We start from the raw sequence: 17,873 nt of genomic DNA on the forward strand, positions 1-17,873 counted from the left end.
AATGTTTTCGTGATATGAAGTCGCGAAATTTGATATTATTCTTGAGATGAACCCGGCTTTGTAAGAAAACATGCAATCTTAGTAATTTTCTTGAGTTAAAAGTATTATTTTTTTGCAATGAGTTAGACCAAATTTAACCCGAATGGTCTAAACTTGGTGTACTTCTAATGTTCTGCTGTTTAGCGAAGAAGCAGCAAATTATCTAGCTTTTTACATAAAATGTGTCACGTCTCACTATTAATCAAGCATACATGTACCAAGTGATTTTAATTTCTTAAGAACTGTTATGATATTAGATAAATAATTGAATAAGTTTTTTGCTGAGCAATTTTATAACTATGACATGAAAAGAACATTAATTATAACAAGTTACTAGTATAGTTGATAGAATTAAATGCACCCTGCTTAATGAGTACAGTACTATAATAGATCGCCGCACTTAACCCGTTTTTTTCCAAGTTTTATCGCACTTGATCACTCGATATAAAAACATTTCTCTAATTCTATGGAAATTTATCCCTTTCCGAACCCATTGTATAAAAAAATTTAATCAACGTGTGGTTGCTGGTGATCTCAAAAGATCATTGGATGATTTTATGGGTTATGACCTTTTTAACTAACTGGTTGAATCAAAATTTGATAACAGGTGTTAATGAAATTGACAACTTCGTGCAATGTGAAAGGCACTCGAAGGGGATTTTCGGTTGACAAAAAAGAAAATGTCTTTTTAATCATTAGAGAAACAGATTCTTACATAGTTACTCGTGGATTATCGGATTTATCTCGATAGTTAAATCGATAGTTAAATCGATAGTTAAATTATAAATTTTAAAGTACTCGCCGAGGCGGCTCGGACTTTAAAATTGATAATTTAACTATCTCGATTGGATAAATCCGATAATCCACTGGTATCAATGTAAGAATCTATATGTACACGGGCGACTCGAATCCATTATACTTAATCTGAGCCATCCAGTCTATTTTCTGAATCCATAGGGTTGTGTGCTAAGCGAAAAATTGTCAAATTAAGAATTAAAGTCTTTGATTTGACCTGACCAGAAATAAAACATGATCATGCAAAATGCGAAGCTATCACGCTAACCAGTACACTGCCTTCATCAAATTGTGTTTTAACTTAATTCAGACCATCGATTCGTATTTAGCTAGTAAACACAATGTCACAGTTAGTAATACCATCGCACTTCACTGAGCGTATCCATCAATAAGTTAACGTCACAATGTTACCATCGCATTCAGTCATGCAGCTTGTTAGCCAAAGCACAAATCGGTGCGCGGTACCACGATTTCCAGAGAACTACGAGAACAACATAATATCCCGAAAACAAGATTATATATCCCGAGAACAAGATTTTTAATTGTGTTATAGGTGTTTTTATTGTGTTTTTACTACTTTTTACAATAATAAAGAATACATGTACTAATAAGAGATAATACTCGTTTTTTTCAATAAAAATGCAATTTCAGGTCAAAAAAAATCAGAGAAAACGAAAGATCAATGAAAGAACAACATCATTCAAAAGAACAAAGACCAGTTCAAAGACATAAGAACAATTTTGATTGAACTTTATTTAAATATGTATCTGTATTGTCATAAACTTTATACCATGTAATAGCTTACTGATTTTGTTTCCTTGTCTGAAAAATAACTTAATGGGAATAGAACAACCTCATTTTTCTTCTTTAAATGAAATAAATGAATGTCGCGGACTTCATAAGGTATGCCCGTGCCTTGTGCAGGGTACCTTTGTAGTTTTAACATTATCTTAAATAAAATAAATTATTTTCGCGGACTTCATAAGGTATGCCCGTGCCTTGTGCAGGGTACCTTTAAAGTTTTAAAATGTCTTACAGCTAATATCCAAAAGCATGTAGAGCAAGACTTTAGTTAGCTTCCTTGCTTTGTTTTGAAAATCTATTTTCTGAAGATTGCGTGTACTTTTATTAATTATGAACGCCATAAACCTTAATTATTGTATGCTGTTACACTTATTCAGCGTGGACAATCGCACTCAGTCAGCGTGACCATCGCCAGGTTCGGCGTACCATTCACGTGGCATGCTGTTCCGAGTCCTACATATTTATACAAAGTTGCAAGGCATTATGTCGGTTCGCACTTCATTATTCAACAAACGTATCCAAGTGGCGGATCCAGAACTTTTTATAAGGGGGGGGGGGGGGGGGGGGCACTGACTGATCATGCTAAAAGAAGGGGGCGATCAGTCCAGTCATGCTTCAGTGATTCTCTATATGATAATCAATCAAATCCCCTCGGGCCCCCTAGATCGCCTATGTATCCACTTTCCACCAGTGGTAGTCTTAATTTCCTACCCCGCTAATTATATAAAGTTGTGTTGATCGTTGTTTTCTTGCCCGTAGTTCTTTTTCTTCTCTTCTTCCAGTAAGCGGTCACCGTCAACTGTTTGACTATCCTGTCACATTTTTAGAGTGTGCTCATGAATTAAGTTGTATGATATGTTTTGAATTTAACTCAAACAAAAACAAGGTGAAATAATTTAATTTAGTTGTCACGGAGAATGCTGAAAGTGTTGCCACTGGACGTCAAACAAGTTATTATTTAATAATCAAGCAATCACATATTTACTGTAATAAGTGTAAATAATTTTAATTAACTTTCATATTGAAGGTTAGATGTTAGATTATCTTTTGGCTAAATTTTGTGGTATTTACTTTACCCATTTTCCCGCCAGTTTATGACAGTGTTTTGTCATGTGATCAAGTTGTCTTCTCTTTGTTTACAAGGCAGATGGTCTCCGCAGTACATCCTCACATGACATTAACATTATGGCAGTTGTCTCCGATGAAACCCCAATAATATATTCCCAATCACATGTTAAAAATGACTACTCGAAAGGAACAGGAGCGGTACTAAAACCTCCTGCAGGTAATTAAAGCAAAAAAAATAATTACGGTAGCGATCAGTTTATCTGGTTAAGTGTTTATGATCGTTTATGTACATTTTGTAGCAAGTGTTCACAAGTTTGTTAAGTAACATATCGCTGTGCAGTGGAGGATCCTGAAATTTTCATCAGTGGGGTCGACTGACTGCCTAAGAGGGGTCATAGTCCAGTCATGCTTTAGTGATTCTCTAAAATAAACAACCATTTTCCCATAAAAAGGGGGATGGTTAGGCACCAGGAATCTAGATCTGTTTGCCCAAATTCATGTTAATTCTAGTACTTGTTTGCCTCAGGGTCCATTTAACCTAATTTTTATTTTTTTGTATTGTTGTTTAAGGTTCATCATAACCTTTTGGCTAAAATGGCCGTATTTACACCCCAAATTTTACTCTGAGCACAGACTAATCTATACACCTGGAACAGTTTTGAGGGATGGCAGGAACTAGATATATAAATTTTAAATGCATTTTATGTTTCAGAAAATTATAAACTTTTCTAGATTTTGCTATCCATTTTTTTTCGTTCCTGCAGAAGGTGCAAAAATTAACTAAGTAGTGAAAACGATTGAGAAGCTCCCCTCATATAATCAATGTTGTGAGTACATGTAGTATTGATTTAAATGGACAATAGATGGACAATAGACACCTGTAGACAAAAGGTGATTTAACAGGTTTAAACTGTGTATCTGAGTGGACCGTATCAAATGAAACTCGGGTGTTTGTTTATTTTGCTATCTTCTGCAGACTGGAAAAAAATGCACATCAAAATGCAGGTAAGTTTTTAATTTTCTGAAACGTAGACTTCATATAACTTTTATATATCTAGTTCCTGCCATGCCTTAAAACTTTCCTGGATGTACCAGTTTGTCTGTACAAATAGTAATTTTTGAGGCGTAAACAAGGCCATATTTTCAAATTCCTTATGATGAACCTTAAATGTTTAATTGCAGAATGTTCATTATGTGAAAGTTTGTTAAAAAATCATTGTATTATACAGTATATCAGTATTGATGCAACTGTGACGAAATTGCTTCCCTTAGAAAAGTGGTAGATACTTAGTAAGCCGTAAGCAGTTGAGCTACATGTAAGGAAGTACTTCTTTAGCTCAGTTGGTAAACAAGCTGCCTTTTACAAATGTACATCATGTTGTAGAACAGAGGTCCCAGGTTTGATTCCAAGTTAAGACATGCGATTTTACTATAAGAATCATGCCCTTGGGTAACATTAGCACCCAACTAAAAAAAAACATGGTGATTAGAGAGGAATTCTAGCTACATTTGTAGCTAGGGTATGTTGTGTGAGAGTCATAATGGTATGATGCCCCTTGAGGTGGGGGAAGTGTGACAGGATTGTTTCCCTTATAAAAGGTGGTAGATACTTAGAGCCGAAAGCTATTGAGCTTAGGAAGGACTTTTTTTTTTAGCTCAGTTGGTTAATGTGTTGCCTTGTAACACAGAGGTCTCAGGTTTGAGTCCCGATGGAGACATGCTATTCTGTTGTCCTAAAATTCTGGATGCTATATATATATGATAATTTATAATTTCAGGAGAATGTTTGGGAACCAGACATTTCCTTGCCTTTATGGCCTTTCTAGGATTTGTGAATGTATACTGCTTGAGAGTAAACCTGAGTGTAGGATTGGTTGCCATGGTGAATGACACTGGTACAACGAAAAATACTAGTGATGAAGAAGCATGTGCAGGCCCTGATTCTGGACAAAATACTACGGTCAAAGTGGTTTGTATTTATAAATCAGAAGAATAGTAAACCTTTTTTGTATTAGTTCATGTAGTATAATCATGCATATGATAATAGGAGATATACAGCTATAATTAACATGTAGATGGATTCAATTGTTATGCAGATCTTTCTAATGGATACACAGAAATTTAAAATATCAATATTACATGAATTTTGATTTGATTAAAAGAAACATCATTGAACATGGTTTATACAAGAATAGTTACATTTATATGTTTCATTGGCTACCAACAATCATTATACAGCTACAATGAATGACATACTGCATATGCTATCCATGAAATTGTCAAAACAATCATGATGATGAATATAAACCACAAGGCTTGATATAATTCTTTATTGCATGGCAGTAGCAAATTTAAAATGTAATTTTAAGAAATTAAATGCTTTTCTTTTTTAATTAGTATTTAGGGCTGTTAAGGAGGCTCGCGGGTATAAAATTTTCAGAAAAAAATGAAACATTACAAATTTTATTTGTTACCATTAGTAGTTGTTACTTTATTATATTGTACAAAAATATTTCCAAAAAATCAATTTGTGTTGTCCCCAGGTGACTTTTAAAATGTAGATATCATTGAAAAAGCTCCAAATTATCTCCCATTGGTGCAAAAATTACATTTTTTGGCATGAAAATTGAAATATCTTTTTGAACTCATCAGTGACCTTTAATTTAATTGTTGTTTTCGAATAAACTGAACACACATGTAAGCTAAATAATTGTAAAATTGAAGCGATTTTTGTAATTTAGTTTCTTTTTTATTTCTATATTAGCTCTATTTCTCCTATCAGTTCAACAGAAAAAAAGGACATTAACAAAAAAGTTTGCTTCTTTTGATGGCAGATTTATGAGCGTAAATGAACGGTGACCCCATTTTTTAATTTATTTTTTCTATTACGTATAAGATAAAGTTCATTTATAAAAAAATATAGCGAAATCCTATATTAAATAAAAAAATGATTTAGACCCGCGAGCTCCCTTAAAGCACACATTAAATGCTTCAGTTCCACCTGTTCAGTTCATAAATGAGACATCAACCAAACAACAAAAACAACAAAAATTCCAAAAAAAACCCTAGAGGTCTACACAGAAACATCAACAATAGACAAGTCTCTACAAATGTTAAGCTCATTACATTTAATTTTTGTGAAATATTAGATGTTAAATAACTAGAAATGCACAGATATGGCAACTAGACAAATATGTACATTATGTATGCTTAACATATAATTAAGCTATTTAGTTATTAGTACAATGTAACTAACAAGAGGTACAATAAAAAAATACAACATAAAATTGAAATCAGTACATGTACTTTGGCAATCATACCACATCTTCTTTTCTATACTTACAAAAAGCACTTAACTCTTAAAAAGATATAAGAAGATGTGGTATGAGTGCCAATGAGACTACTCTTCATCAAGTCACAATTGTTTATTTGACACTATTAAAAAATGTCTATTAAAATATTAGTTCTATTTGTATTATAGGGAGAATTTAACTGGGACCAGAACACACAAGGGATCATACTTGGATCATTTTTCTATGGTTACATCTGTACACAGATTATAGGAGGAAAGATGGCGGAGATTATTGGTGGGAAGAGAATGTTTGGTTTTGGTGTACTATGTACTGCTGTATTGACAATGCTGACACCGCTAGCTGCCCGAGCTGGTCTCGGTTATTTTATAGCCCTTAGGATTGTTGAAGGTATCGGTGAGGTGTGTAATTCTATCCATTTGGGCTATGTGTTGAGATTTTAAAGATATTCAAATGAGGAGGGTGGGAAATCAACAGAAATACCCATTATATAACACATTAAAAAGTGTAAAACATACAAATGCACCCCTTGCTCTTCATATAGTCTTTCATTTCATATTATTCTATTTCATCTCCTGTTAGTTCCCATTTTTTGTAATTTAGTTGTGTAATTTCACATTCCACCGAAACCAAATTCAATAAAAAGAAAATTTTACCAGTATATGTACTAATTGAAATATAATTATACTTTCAGAGAAATTAATTGATATGAACATGTATGTAAATAACTTTTATATATTTTAAATTTGAACTTCATTTCTTAGTTTCAATAACAACTGCTTGCTTGTATTTGAAAATTATTAAATATAAAATAATCGCTTATTAACCCCTGCTTTCTAAAACTGACTATGTAATTATGAAGGGGGAGTCCATGGCCATACTCCTCTGTTTTTGTCCGTCATTCATTTAATCTTGAGTCACAGTAAAAAATATGTGTCAATCTAGTGAAGGGTTTAGTCACATTTTTTGGTGAAGATTGCTTCAAATGTGTTCTCAACCCTATGGTACTGACTTGATATCTAACTCTTTCAAGGCTTATCACTAACTTTTTGATATACAAAATATAGTGCATTGATCATAACATTCTAAACATTCAATTCATGAGCATTTCAAGAAGTTAATCAAATTAAATATATTCTCAGATATTCGAGTTTCAATGGGATATAATATTTGTCAAGAAAATTACGTAATTTGTGCAAGATGCTGAAGTATGATATCTGTTCTAAAATTTTATATAAATTGTTGAAGTTATCTTTAAAATTGGAGTTATCTTCCTTTGTTCATAGTTGAATCAACTACAATCAATGCATTTTATTTTTCAGGGAGTAACTTTCCCAGCTATGCATGCCATGTGGGGACAGTGGGCTCCTATATGGGAGAGGAGTAAACTTGCAGGGTTTAGTTATGCTGGAGCCCAGTTAGGTACAGTGATAGCCATGCCTATATGTGGAATTCTAGCTGACTCCGACTTCCTTGGCGGATGGCCATCAGTATTTTATGTTTTTGGTAAGTGTTGAACAGTGAAGAGTGGGAGCTTAGCAGGTGTCATACCACATGTCATTTCCTTTTGCATATATTTACAGCTGATAAATATGCATAACATTATCTAAGTTATGATTCTAATTCATCTATAAAACTAAAATTACGAGGTCCAATTTGTCAGCCGTCATCACGTAAAAACGACCAATCAAAGAATTCAACTTTATATACAACTAATACTGTGGATTCATTTATTTTCGTGGATACCAATTTTCGTGGATTGAGGAAAACTTATATGTTCTTTGATATTTAATTTCGTGGTTTTGGAGAAATCTGCATACAAGCCTATAGAGAATTTGGTATTCGTTGAACATTTAATTTCGTGGTTCGTCTTTTCCCACGAAATCCACGAAAATTGGTATCCAACGAATAATAATGAATCCACAGTATAGTACAAAGGTGTAGATTAAAAATTACACCTCTCCAGGCCCTTTTTTTTTCCGCGTAATTAATATTGCCAATAATTAAGAAGTTCTGGGTCGATTCCGATACTGATACCAATAGTATAATAATCATCTGTTACCATTACCTTATCTGTACGTTCAACATCTGATAGGGGCACCACCAAACAGTGTGTTCAGGATTAATATGCTATATACACGGGTCATAATCATTATCACAGGGTTGACACTACTAAATTGTCAAATTGTTACCTATTGTAGTATTTTAATCAGTAAGACTTTCAAAGATAACAATACGAATACCAAAAATAATGCGTATACATGTCACCGACCCACGATATCACAGGTGTGATCTAGTATTATTTAAATCTAGAAATATTAAGTCAATGGGAGATAACTCTACAATTAAAAACCAAGCATTTTTTTCTGTTTTTGCCTTTCCAAAACAATTATCTCCAAGAAAGACTTGTGATTAATCTAAATATATTTCCTGGCGGTTTTTATTGGTGGAGGAAGCCTGAGTGCCTGGAGAAAACCACCGACATTTGTAAGGAAAACTGACAATCATAGTCAATTAAGATTGGAGTCCAGTGCAACAGTGGGAACTGGGTTCTAACTCACAACCTCAGTGTTGCCCTACTAGTGACAACAGTATAAATTACTTAGATCACTCAGTCACGGAGGCCACTATATGATAAATGCAGCAGTGATGTAATTATAATATTTAAACTTGCATTTTGGAAATTTTATATTAATATAGCAGGATTTTTTTCTGAATATCCAAAAAACTAAAATAACATTTTTGTATAAATTGATCAAACTGCAATAATAAATACAATCAATAATTTCTGAATTTACAGTTACACATATATATCTGTTGAATATACAATGTATTTAACATTTGTTTATAACTTTCCAGTTTCACTAGTCCACTGCTCATTTAAAGTAGATCTGTTCACTAACAATTTGTCGTTTGAGAATCTAATGCATCCTGGGTAATATTTTCAAAAGTGTATGCCAAATCGTCCTTATTTGATAAAAATGTCATAAACAATGGAAATTTAACCAATGGCTTTATTTTCATTTTAGGGTATGAACAATGAAATAACCCATGATTCTTTAGATACTAAAACGGCCAATTGTACAATTATAGTAAATTTCACTACAGGACTCTAACTTCTGACAAATGTATCAATTGGTTTTTGGTGGTTATATAATTGGCCATTTCAGAATCTAAAGCAACATGGGTAATTTCATTGTTCGTACCCCAAAGTGAAAATAACGTTACGTCATTGGTTGAATTTCCATTGTTTATAACGTTTGAAAACCAATCAAAATGCTTTGGTGTACGCTTTTGAAAATATTACCCAGGATGCATTAGATTCTGAAACGGCCAATTCGTTGTCACATTGACAATCATATCGAATTTTCTAATTTTTTGTACTGTGGATTCATTTATTTCCGTGGATAAGGGAAAAGTTGCAATTTCTATGATATTTGATTTCCTGGTTTGCCAAAGATTTTGTTGGAGCAATGCCAATAGGAGATGTGTTCTTCGTTGAGCATTTAATTTGTTTTTTTACCTACGCCAGCTAAATCCATGAAAATTAATTTCCATTGAATAATAATCAATCCACATTAGTAATACTGTTTTCATGTTAGATTATAATTTCAGGTGTGTTAGGCTGTGTTTGGTTTGTAGCTTGGATGTTACTTGTACATGATACACCTGCCAAACATCCTAGGATATCTAAAGTAGAAAGAGATTATATAGAGAAATCTATAGGTGTTAGAGAGGTATGTATTACAGGTGTATTAGGCTGTGTATGGTTTGTAGCTTGGATGTTACTTGTACATGATACACCTGCCAAACATCCTAGGATATCTAAAGTAGAAAGAGATTATATAGAGAAATCTATAGGTGTCAGAGAGGTATGTATTACAGGTGTATTAGGCTGTGTATGGTTTGTAGCTTGGATGTTACTTGTACATGATACACCTGCAAAGCATCCTAGGATATCTAAAGTAGAGAGAGATTATATAGAGAAATCTATAGGTGTCAGAGAGGTAGGAAAATTATTAGAAAGTACTTTTCCATACCACAATGTTAGTGAATACTGAATTCTACATCAATATGAACTTCCCAACAGAGTCTCCCTTTGTCTTGTTGAAGAGAAAAAGCTGTGTATAAAACATTTCATAAATGAAAATTGTTAGGCACTCTTTTTTACTCGGCTTTTTACAAATGTTTTTATGAAAGATTTAAAAACCTGAATGTATCAAACTTATTTTATTTATGAGCAGTTGATAATCAACAATCAAAAACAAGAATTCAAAGTGAATCTCTTCAATATATCTTTCAATAAGAAAAGCTAAGAAAAGGGTACTGTAAACACACTACATTAAACATGTTCAGATGGACACCTGAAGAAAAAACCCCACTTTAAATGACAATTTATACATCAGACTGTTGAATTATGGCAAAATTTATGTCTATACAAAAGATCCTGATCTGAGCTCTCACATCTTACCAAAATCTTTCAATTTCCTGATCTGTGTTTCACATTTCGTTCTATGCTTCTAATTGTGTTCTAATTATTATTATTCATCTTGATTTATGTAACAAAATATTGACTTGCCTATTCCACAGTAAATAAAATGTTGTAAGATTTTCATGTCAGTATCTTCCATATAATTAATATTTAAAAAGCAATGATATTTGCATGATTTGGAAATCTGGGTATATTTGTTTGGTAAAAATCAACTTTTCAATATATTGCCGTGCCAATTAAAAGGGAAGCTTGATAAAAAATGACATGCAATATCTTTAAATATAATTAAAACGATAAGCATGCACCATTTTCAAAGAACATATCAAATGATTTTAGTGCATTTGAAAATAATAATTATCAATATAGGTGGTACATAACACTACAAGAGATAACTCTGTGAATATTAAATTAACACTTTAATCCCTTTCTATTGTTGAGAAATATTACGCTTCTTAATGATCAAAATAAGTGTGTTTGTTCAACTGCTATATATCCAAAGAAATGTTCCAATGAAGTGAGTGGTTCAAGTTTTTGGATTTTAAACAAATTTGATAAAGGATCATAGTAGATATCTTGGGACCACCTTAATCAGATTTTTTTTTTACAGAAAATGTCGACTCCATGGTTAGCCATTTTGACCTCTCCAGCAGTGTGGGCAACTAGTGCAGCACATTTTGCCAATAACTGGGGATTTTATACCATGTTGACCTGTCTTCCTACTTATATGAAAGATGTACTCAAGTTTGATATCAAATCTGTAAGTTCATGTATGTAGTATTATTGTAAGAAAAGTTGGGAAAATACCAAGGGATCAACCAATGACAATAAGTTGAAGAAAATATTGCAATAATGCTGCCAAAAAATAAAACAACAAACATCAAACAATAATCCTAAAAAACTACACAGAAAATTTAAGATTTTGAAAAAAATAATAATAGTAAAAACTAAGGTGCTCTGGAAGGGCAAAACTATACAGAAAATTTAAGATTTTGAAATAATTAATTATAGTAAAAACTCAGATGCTCTGCAAGGGCAATTATTTCCTCTCTCTGTTTGTGAATCCAGTTGAGTTGCTCCTGTTAAGATCCATTTATGAAATAATATCTGGTGATTATGATGAGACAATATTCAATAGAAAATTCAATGGATTAGCAGCCAAACAACACAACAAAAACACTGAAGCTATGGACTGCAATTTGCCAAATTAGATTTTAAAACTAAAGTAAAATGTTGACATAATTATTTCATAAAAATCAAAGCATTGTAGACAAGAAACTGAAGAATACAACAAAGATCTGACAAGAATCAAAATTTCTTACTTAAGAAAAACTGAAAATGTTCCTCTCTGGAAATGAATAATTGTTTGAGTACACACCTTAAGCTGTTAAAGAGCCTACTGTAGTTACCTATTCATGAACAAGTCTTATGTATATAAAAATCCATTTATAGTTATGATAGTGGTTTTCATATGTTTTCTTGTCTAATAAAATTCAATTTTTGTGGTGGTGCCTTTTAAAAAAAAAATATTTCTAAAACATATGATACCAGCCAATTTTCAATACTTTAAAATTCAGAAATATTGCATGCATTTATTGTTTCAATTTTTTAAGGATGGATTTGTATCAGCCTTGCCTTACCTTGTATGCTGGTTGTGTATGAACCTATCATGTAACTTAGCAGATTTTATCAGGGGCAGAGGATATCTGTCTACTCTTAATACAAGACGAGTTGTAAACTCATGTGGTGAGTATAAATTGTAATGGGATAGCAACCCAATAAAACTAAAGACAGAAAATTATCCAAAGTGAAACTTATATGTCTCCTGGTCTCAGAAAAGAAGGCTGTAAAAACAGGGGGTCTCATTGGGGGGTTCCTATCCCTGATCTCACTTACTGTTTTGTCAGATTCCCGTATCCCGCTTACACTATGTACATAAGCAATTCTCATTTTTTTGGTCATTTCCCGGGTCCTGCTAGACCTCATTTCCCCTTTTCATGACACAATTATTTGACCTTCACGCTTAAAAAAAATCGACAATCCCGTGTCAAGCTTAGACCCCAATGGGACCCATAAAACAGTGTTAAGAATTATAAGGTTGTCTTCTTAAGTTAGTCTGATAGGATCTAATTGTGATACATCAATGATAGTTTGTATCAAGTTGCATTGATAACAGTTTATAAAATTGAGAATGGAAATGGGGAATATATCAAAGAGACAACAACCCGACTATAGAAAAAACAACAGCAGAAGGTCTTCTTCAAAGTAACGAGAAATTCCCACACTCGGAGGCGTCCTTCAGCCTACCCCTAAACAAATATATACTAGTTCACTGATAATGAAAGCCATACTAATTTCCAAATTGAACTCAAGAAACTAAAATCAAAACAATACAAGACTAACAAAGACCAGAGGCTCTTTACTTGGGACAGGCTCAAAAATGCGACAGGGTTAAACATGTTTGTGAGATCTCAACCCTCCCCCTATACCTCTAGCCAATGTAGAAAAGTAAACCCATAACAATACATACATTTAGAATTCAATTCTTTTGACAACTACTTCCAGGTCCTTACTCTTTGTTCATGGTCTAGTGACTGAATTAATTAGAAATTTTCGACAATGTAAAACAATTCAAATGAGAAAACTAACGGCTTTATTTATGTACAAAAATGAACGAAAAACAAATATGTAACACATAAAACAAACGACAACCACTGAGTTACAGGCTCCTGACTTTGGACAGGCACATACATAAATAATGTGGTGGGGTTAAACATGTAAGTGGGATTCCCACCCTCCCCCTAACCTGGGACAGTGGTATAACAGTACAACATATGAACGAACTATAAAAATCAGTTGAAAAAGGCTTAACTCATCAGATAGACAAAAAGTACAAGTGGACGTGGCCGGGTACTTATACATCCCGACACAAAAAGAAAATGAATGGAAAAACATAAAAATTCTACAAATAAGATACAAATTCTATGTCATGTTTTATTTTCCAGGCCTCTTAGCTCCAGCTATACTAATGTCCTGTATAGGACTGGTAGGTTGTAATTATGTGGTAGTTGTTGTTATGCTGACCTTTGCTGTAGGATTGGGAGGATTCTGTATGGGAGGTTATAATGTCAACCATTTAGATCTAGCTCCTAATTTCTCAGGTAAGATCACATGCAAGAGCACATTTCCACCTCTAGTTTGAGCCTATGGTATTGATTGTGCAAAAGGACCCTTTTTTATGTAAATCCATTTTTCTTCAATATCTGACACTGACAAATGAAAACGATAATTTTTACAGAAATTCTATCTCACTAAAATGCCTCTTAAACATTATTGACTTTGAACTTTGCTTTCATGATAATGTGACCTGTGTTTTCACACGCTTTTTGACATGCTATGTCATGACATGATTTCCAATTGTCACAGGTTGGCAAGTATGCCTCTATAAATATTTTTTTCCAATTTTTGTTTTTCAGTTGCTATGCTGTAGCTTGACTATAATACTGTGCACCCTCATACTAAAAATACCTTTGCATGTATAATCACAACATCTCTTTATTTTCCAGGTACATTAATGGGCATTACCAATATGATAGCTACTATACCTGGGTTTCTTGGACCATATGTTGTAGGGGTTTTAACTAATAATCAGGTAAATAAAATCATCAGATACCAGGACTAAATTTTGTATGTACGCCAGACGCCCGTTTCCTCTACAAAAGACTCATCAGTGACGCTTGAATCCAAAAAAGTTAAAAAGGCAAAATAAAGTATGAAGTTGAAGAGCATTGAGGACCAAAATTCCTATAAGTTTTGCCAAATACAGCTAAGGTTATCTATGCCTGAGGTAGAAAAGCCTTTCATCTTTACACCTTGCCAAATGTGCAGTGCAAAAGTGTTCATGTAGCCTGTTGCACAAAAAAAAAGTTGAAGAATTTTTTCTTTTCCATTTTGTTTTGAGGTAGATATATTCAATTCAACAGTATAATCACTATACTGTAAATTCAGAAATTATTTCATGTATTTATTATTGCGATTTTGTCATTTTAGACTTAAATGGGGTATTTATTTTTTCGAGTTTGAGAAAAGTCCTGTTTAATTCATATAAAACATTTCAAAATGTGAGTTTAAATAATTGCGTTTACAACTCTGTCGCATTTTTTGCAATAATAAAAACCTGGCATAAATTTCTGAATTAACAGTAGTTTATGTAGCTTATAAACTTTAATGCTATTAGGGTTGGTATGATCCATCTTTTACAGTTCTTCTATTAAAGCTGCAAAACAAACACTTGAAAAACTTGCTTGCTACATTTGTTTGGATGTTTGTAAAAAACAACAGGTAGGTAGTCTATTTCAGTCTGTTTACTATTACCTGGAACTTGATTGGACAATAAACATTAAATTCATTTCATGTCAATTCTTATTGTCCAATCAAATTCCAGTATATAAAAACAGACAGAAACTCCGCCTACCTATTGATTGCCAACACCCAAGCAAACATAGCAAGCAAGATGATCAATGTTTTGTTTTGCATGCTTTTATAGAAGAACTGTAATTACTGACTTATTATTTTCATTCTTTAACCCTCATTCAAATCAAATTAACTTTTTTCATGAATAAATTCTTGTGAAAAAAAGACATTGCCAGTTGCCAACAACATCTGTCATCTTACAAAATACAATGAAATGGTCAACAATATTTCAATTTTGTAATGAGGGGGGATGGGACCTTTATCGGGACTTGGGGATCGGGTGTTTTTAAGCTCTGGATTTCGGGATCCAGGAATTCTTTTTTCCAATTTTGGGACCTTGGGATTTCATATTTTTAAGTCCGGGATTTCAGGATTTCGTGTTTTTAAACTCGGGATTTCGGGATCAAGACCCTTTGAATTCCTAACCCCCTTCTGTAATGATATCCAAATATGAAATTTAGGCTGTGCTGGATGAAATTTCTGTATGAGCTTCATTTGTAGCACTCAATGCCTGGAAAAAAATAAAATACCCAGTCTTAAAAAACAACACAAAACTCATATTAAGCTTTTATTATATTTCTATAAAATCAAAATTCTTCAATTTCAGGAAACACGAGGGCAGTGGCAGAAAGTATTTTATATATCAGCAGGAGTGTATGTGGCTGGTACTGTTATATTTGTATTATTTGCCAGAGGAACAGAACAGTCATGGAACAAGCCAAATGGAGACGTCTCATTCCGTAATAACAGAAACGTTTCTTACTCGGTGCTAGAGGGAGAAAATACAGTGAATGGTGCTATAGTTAAGCGATAGAATTAATTTTTTAAAACAATTTGTATAATGCTGTGTTTATAAATAGTCTACTTGCCAAAATTTAGTAATTGACCATGTAATTAGAGATCTATTTCTTAGAGTTGTTTCCCTTGTAATTGTGGAGTTGTTTCCCTTAGAAGAGACATAATTTATCATAGCTATTTTAAAACTAGAATTAAAAGCAAATTTGTCTGTGTGTTATGTATATTATCTTTACTTTTACATTACTTTCAATTACATTTTTTTTTATACACTCAAACTTTTGTTATCAATTATAGATATTTTTCAATAAAAAATGGTCAAACCCAACAAATTGAACGACCTTGACTTGCTATACAGCTCTTGTACGGTAGATGGGTCAAAACCCATGTATCTGTCTCAACAATAGCAAGCTTTGCATGGGTAATTTGTTTATAAGTAGTCTTCATTTCACATAGGGAAACAGCTTATTTCTAAAGTTTGTAATAACAGAATCAAATTAGAATTGGCAAATAGATTATTTTTAGTTGTTTAGTTAAGATTATAGATGAGATTGTAGTTTTTATTATTTATTTTCATAAACATGCTGTCTTGAAATGTGTGTTCAATTTATATACCCATACAATTGCTAAATATAGATTCTACAACTGCATCGAGTGCAGTATGATATTTATACACTTGAGACAGTTAAATTTTCAAATTTAAAATTTAACTGTGGAGAGTAAATAAATATCGTATTACACCAGATTTGGTGGTAGAATCTGTTTCTCTAATGATTTTCTAACATTATGCAGGCAAACTTATTCATTCTTTTTGAATGATCTACACAAAGATGTGCTCTTTCTATGTGACGTCATCAGGCATGGTCGCCTTTTTTCATGCCTTCACAATAGGAATTTTAGAGGAGAGCAAGGAAATTCGACGTCATAATCGGATTTTAACCAATGAAGTACTGAGATCAAACAATCCACACGTTGATTTTTTTTTTTTTTATACAATGGGTGCAGAAAAGGATAAATTGACGAAGAATTAGAGAAACATTTATAATTGTTATTACCTGGTTAATGTAGACCAACTTATTTTATTGAGTGATATGAAACTTACAAGAATAGTAAATGAAACAAATACATTTTTTTCTTGTATGATAAACTTTTATCTTCACTGTGACCAAAAATTTAGTGAAATATCATTGTAACTGCATAACTTATAAACATACGTTGTAAACAGTAATCTAGCTATTATGTTGTATAAAAGGATTTTCACAGTGAAAACCTAACTTACTGCTTAAATTAAATATGCAAATTTATGATGGTAGACTTTTTTGCTTTGTTTATTAGGGCATTCACATATTATTTTTTTAAAGCAATTGCTTTCATGCCGTCGCGTATGGCCATCTTTGTGACCCAGATCAGAGACTCCGCCCAGATCAAGCCATAGTATTTTGTTAAACAGGCTCCTGGTCTGTCATTCTTAAACACCTATGTATGTTTTCTAATGCAATACATAGCTTGAAACTTATGAAAAACGTTAGTGGATTTAAGAAGTTTCAGCATACGTTCTGGTAGATGTATTTTTGTATTTAGGGGGACAACCGTTTGACTATCAAAAAACATAGACGTCCGAGTGAAAAAAATGCATTTTTATACCTGCGATTCCGTTTTCCGTTCGTACGATGTTTCAACAAAATATGGAATCATTTCAGTTGTTGATTTAGTATTGAAAATTTGTCTGAATTATCTTTTATAATATACGGTTTTATATGTTTAATTGGTGTTTTTTTAAGAAAGAGGTCAGGTGCTTTTGTTCATTCATAAAATTGTCGTTCATTCATAAATTTATCGTAAAATCAAAATCACTAAACAGGTTATCAGGTTATACGTAGTGTTAAATGGTTACCTGTAATCTAAAAATAGACAAAGTTAACTGACCTATTTTGTTGATTTGTGTGCGCAAATAATTTGGAGGAACGAAACCCTTGTTAAAAACACATAATAATAAGTTTGTTTTCCTTTTTTGTCATAACTCCGTAAGATTTATCGATCACCTTAATAATGAAATGGACCCGTCCAAACGTGATAGATGCCAAGTCCAGATGAATTTG

General features: G+C 32.7%; 1 protein-coding gene across 3 annotated transcripts; it reads left to right on the plus strand.

Annotated features, from left to right (window-relative positions):
* Nucleotides 1-2,753: 2,753 nt before the first annotated feature.
* On the plus strand, nucleotides 2,754-17,126 carry LOC134691378 (sialin-like). 3 transcript variants are annotated; one of them, XM_063551886.1, is made up of 10 exons: nucleotides 2,754-2,923; nucleotides 4,485-4,675; nucleotides 6,188-6,418; nucleotides 7,340-7,523; nucleotides 9,633-9,754; nucleotides 11,117-11,266; nucleotides 12,120-12,252; nucleotides 13,512-13,667; nucleotides 14,073-14,158; nucleotides 15,587-17,126. In XM_063551886.1, the coding sequence occupies exons 1-10, from the start codon at nucleotides 2,824-2,826 to the stop codon at nucleotides 15,791-15,793; spliced, it is 1,560 nt and encodes a 519-aa protein (XP_063407956.1). In that variant the 5' UTR covers nucleotides 2,754-2,823; the 3' UTR covers nucleotides 15,794-17,126. The 3 variants fall into 3 exon arrangements, with proteins under 3 accessions (XP_063407956.1, XP_063407959.1, XP_063407957.1); XM_063551889.1 differs by lacking the exon at nucleotides 9,633-9,754 and adding an exon at nucleotides 9,768-9,889; XM_063551887.1 differs by lacking the exon at nucleotides 9,633-9,754 and adding an exon at nucleotides 9,903-10,024.
* The last annotated feature ends 747 nt before the right edge of the window (nucleotides 17,127-17,873 follow it).

The sequence above is a fragment of the Mytilus trossulus genome, chromosome 11 (genome assembly GCF_036588685.1).
Source record: "Mytilus trossulus isolate FHL-02 chromosome 11, PNRI_Mtr1.1.1.hap1, whole genome shotgun sequence".
Lineage (NCBI taxonomy): Eukaryota > Metazoa > Mollusca > Bivalvia > Mytilida > Mytilidae > Mytilus > Mytilus trossulus.